A 3,811-nucleotide genomic window follows, 5' to 3' on the forward strand; every position below is an offset into this window, starting at 1 on the left:
GAAATATATTTTATATTAATAAACAAACTAACAATAATTAAGTTAGTCAATTTGATTAGAGTTTATCAATTCATAATGAAGGTTAGTATTCATATCTTATAAGAGACTTTTTATATTTTAATTTTTACATAAATAAATATGTCACAGTCCGGTTCGATTTGGTTCAAAATTGTAACCAAAACCTTAGAAGTAGGAACTAGACCGATTTAAATGGTTCTACTATTTTCAAAATCAGAACTAGAACATAAGCCAATAAAAATCAGATCAAATTGGTGATTTAAACCAAATTGAATCTGTTTACCGATTCGATTTTTTTAACACCCTACAAGCAAACAGTTTATATTAAATATGCACTAAACAATATAAATAGTTTGTAAAAAATATATTTAAAGGTAAATAAATATTTTATTAGCATGCTGGGCTAGGCTAGAAACCAAAAATTCCAAATCTAGCCCGAAAGTTGAATGTGTTTAAAAAATTAAGGTTTTTTACTGGCCGGTCCTACTTTTTAAAAATTTTCCCCTCTTAGTCCTGAAGATTGCTCTTGTGCACCAACAGGTCCTGAGCCTTTTTTTTTTTGGTACCGTTTTACCCCTGTTTTTTTTCCTCTCTTAGTCAAAGTATTCTATTCATTCCGGTTTTGATTTTGATTTTGATTTTGTTAAGAATGACAAGGATTGTGTCACTGTTTATTGTAAGAGAATGGCTGATTTGGGATGTCTATGGAGTATGCATACTAGGGTGGAAAATTCTAATAAAGCTTTTGTTATTAAACAATTTGATGATGTTCATACGTGTGGATCTTCTTTTCGTACAGTTAAACATGCTAAGATGACATCGAGTATGATTGGTGGGCTAATTTCAAGTGAGATTTGTAATAAGGCTTTGACATCGGTTAGTGAGGTGGTTTGTGATTTCAAGGGCTGTTATGGAACAGAAGTTTCTTATCGGCGAGCTTGGATGTGTGTTGAAAAAGTAAGGGGTGTTGTTTTTGGTGACTATTCATCATTTGATGATCTTCGTTGGTATGTTGATGCCGCTAATGATTGTAATCCGGGGAGTATTTTTGATATGGAATTTGATGTTGATAGTAAAGGAAGGCATTTCAAATGCTTGTTTTTGCTTTTGAGGCATGTGTTCATGGTTTCAAGTATTGTCAACCTGTGTTGATGCTTGATGGAACTTTCTTGAAAGGAAGATACAAAAGTTGTTTATTGGCTGTTACGGCAAAAGACAGTAACCAATGTATATTTTGTGTCTATTTGTTATTATTATTAAAACAGTGATAATTTTATCATTTTTGTTACTGGAGAGTGTTGATTATTGAGTATGGTCAATCTATTAGTGATAAATTTATGTTGTATACTTTTGTTAAATTTTTATATTTATACAGTGATAAATTTATTATTCATTGATTCTATATGTTGTATGCTGCTATTGATTTTTTCTAGTTATACAATGATAAATTTATGTATGGTTGGTGCTATATGTTATATACTTTGCGTTTTACTTTTGTTTTGTAATCAGTTTTATTTGTTATTGATAAAGTGTATATATTTTATTTGTAGGTTTATATCCATTATGTTTTGCCATTGTTGATAGTGAAAGTTATGACAATTGGCATTGGTTCTTGTCAAAGTTATTTGTTATTTTGACTTTGGGGAGGAATATTGCGTTTGTTACTGATCAGTATAGAGGTTTGCTGAAAGCTTTAGTCGAGGTCTTTCCATTTTCTTCTCATTCTTTTTGTCTGATGCATTTGAAGACAAACTTGAAGACTTATTTGTCAGTAAAGAGCCGTGAATCTAAAGAGTATTTGCTTACTCGTTTTAGTAGATGTGCATATGCTCCTACTATTGAGTTGTTAAATGAGCTATTTGAAGAATTTAAGGGTCGTTGTGGTCGTAGTGTTCAGAAGTTCCTAATAAGTGTTGGTGTAATGCTTATTTTCAAGGCAAGAGGTATAGTGAAATATGCACAAATGTTGCGGAATCTTTTAATTCATAGATTTGGGATGAGCACCATTTGTTTTCAATTAGTCTTGTTGATGCTATACGGGCGAAACTAATGGAGCAATTTTCAAAAATGATAGAAGTTGGGAATAAGTGGAATTGTATTGTTTGTCTTTTTGCAGAGAAAAAGTTGTAAGAAGCTTTTAATGATACAAAGGCATGGATAGTTAAGAAATGTAGCGATGACATTTATGAAATCCAATTGGATCATTCAGTTATGGTTGATGTTGGGAAATATTCTTGTTCTTGTCGATTGTGGGAAATTGATTCTTTTCCATGCAAATATGGTTTTTATGCTATAAGAGGAGTGTGAAGCATCTGAATTGTTTTCTTGATGATCACTACGGTGTTCATGGTTATTGTGATTTTTATTCGCCTTCTATCTATCCAGTTTCAAGTATGTGGAAGCCAAATGTAGTTGTTGATGATGATGTTTTTTACCTTCTCTTTGTAAGAGACCAGCTGGACGTCCAAGAACAGAGAGAATACCTTCTAAGGGAGAAATCAAGAGAATTAGGTGCAATAGGTGTGCAAAGATGAGAACTCATAATTGGAAGACATATAAAGAAGCTCTGCTTTAGTTGTATTGATTTTAATTGAATTAGTTAGTTGAGAGTTAAGAGGTATTACTTGCATTGAATGATTGAGCATTTTTTGAAAGATATATCATTTCAGTACTTGCATTAAATGATTAAGGAATTTTTTGAATGGAAATTATATTTTTTGCTGATGTTTTTACAGGATTAAGTTTCATAGATTTATATTATTTGATTTTGGTTAAATATAGTTACTATTTTTGGTGTTTTATACAGTGGTAAATTTATCACTAGTGAGTTAGTGGATTATTTTTTTGTAAGAGTGATAAATTTACCATTGTCTCAAGGAAGCAATCAAGTATTAATGGGGTTCCTGAATTTTGTTATTTTAAAGAATGATAAATTTATCACTGATTGTATGGGAAGAGTTGATGGTTTATTACATTTATGTTAATGGTTGAGAAATGTATCACTGCCATATCCAACAAAATGTTCTTTTTTACAGTGATAAATTTATCATTGTCATACCCAAAATAGCATGTTCTTACATTCATTCTCAAACTTGGAAATATCTACTGTGGAGAAGTGGTTTGGAATTACTCTTCTGATCCTGGGGAGCATTCGAGATCCGCTGATAGTCTCCTGAAAAGAAATAAACACTCCGGTCGGGGGTGCCGAAATTAGCACTCCGAAGGACAAGTCAGTCTCTACACTCAAGAATGCTTGTATTCTAAGTTAAGCACAATAATTCTCACATACCTTTCTTAGTCTGTTGTTCCTTTATTTATACTTGTTTCCTAGGCCTCGTGGTCAGGCCCACTTGTCACTCATTATCCTCTTATTTACTCGGCTCCACAGTTCAGTATCTATTCGGCCTATCTATTATATTCGGCATCCTTATCGTGCAGGGTAGAGTTGTGTAATATCTGTCTTCTAGAATACGCTTATGATTATTCCAATTATTCGGCTCCCACAATTGCCCCCCAAACACCTCGCTAGCATCAGTTAGTCGGCGTGTTTGGCTAGAAGTCAAAAATTCGGCGGTTAATCCTCTTCCCGATGCGTGTCAGAATGCGTACGTGTTTTTTGGTCACTGTAATGCTTTCCCGCCCCATTCGTACTTCTCTCATATTTATTACGATTTGAAACTTAAGTCCCTTCGAAAACATGCTTTTTCGAATATTTGAACCTCCTGGACTGCCAGTCGGTATCTCTTTTTCGACGCATTTTCTGCAACTCCTATCCGTTCTCTTCTTGTCTCCT

General features: G+C 33.2%; 1 protein-coding gene across 1 annotated transcript; it reads left to right on the forward strand.

Annotated features, from left to right (window-relative positions):
• The first annotated feature begins 702 nt into the window (after nt 1–702).
• On the forward strand, nt 703–2,759 carry LOC145799296 (uncharacterized). Its single transcript, XM_082888845.1, has 4 exons — nt 703–1,150; nt 1,569–1,961; nt 2,404–2,462; nt 2,754–2,759. Exons 1-4 carry the CDS (start codon nt 703–705, stop codon nt 2,757–2,759), a joined length of 906 nt encoding a protein of 301 aa, XP_082744971.1.
• The last annotated feature ends 1,052 nt before the right edge of the window (nt 2,760–3,811 follow it).

The sequence above is a fragment of the Camellia sinensis genome, chromosome 9 (assembly GCF_055761805.1).
Source record: "Camellia sinensis isolate YWXY chromosome 9, ASM5576180v1, whole genome shotgun sequence".
Taxonomy (NCBI): Eukaryota; Viridiplantae; Streptophyta; class Magnoliopsida; order Ericales; family Theaceae; genus Camellia; species Camellia sinensis.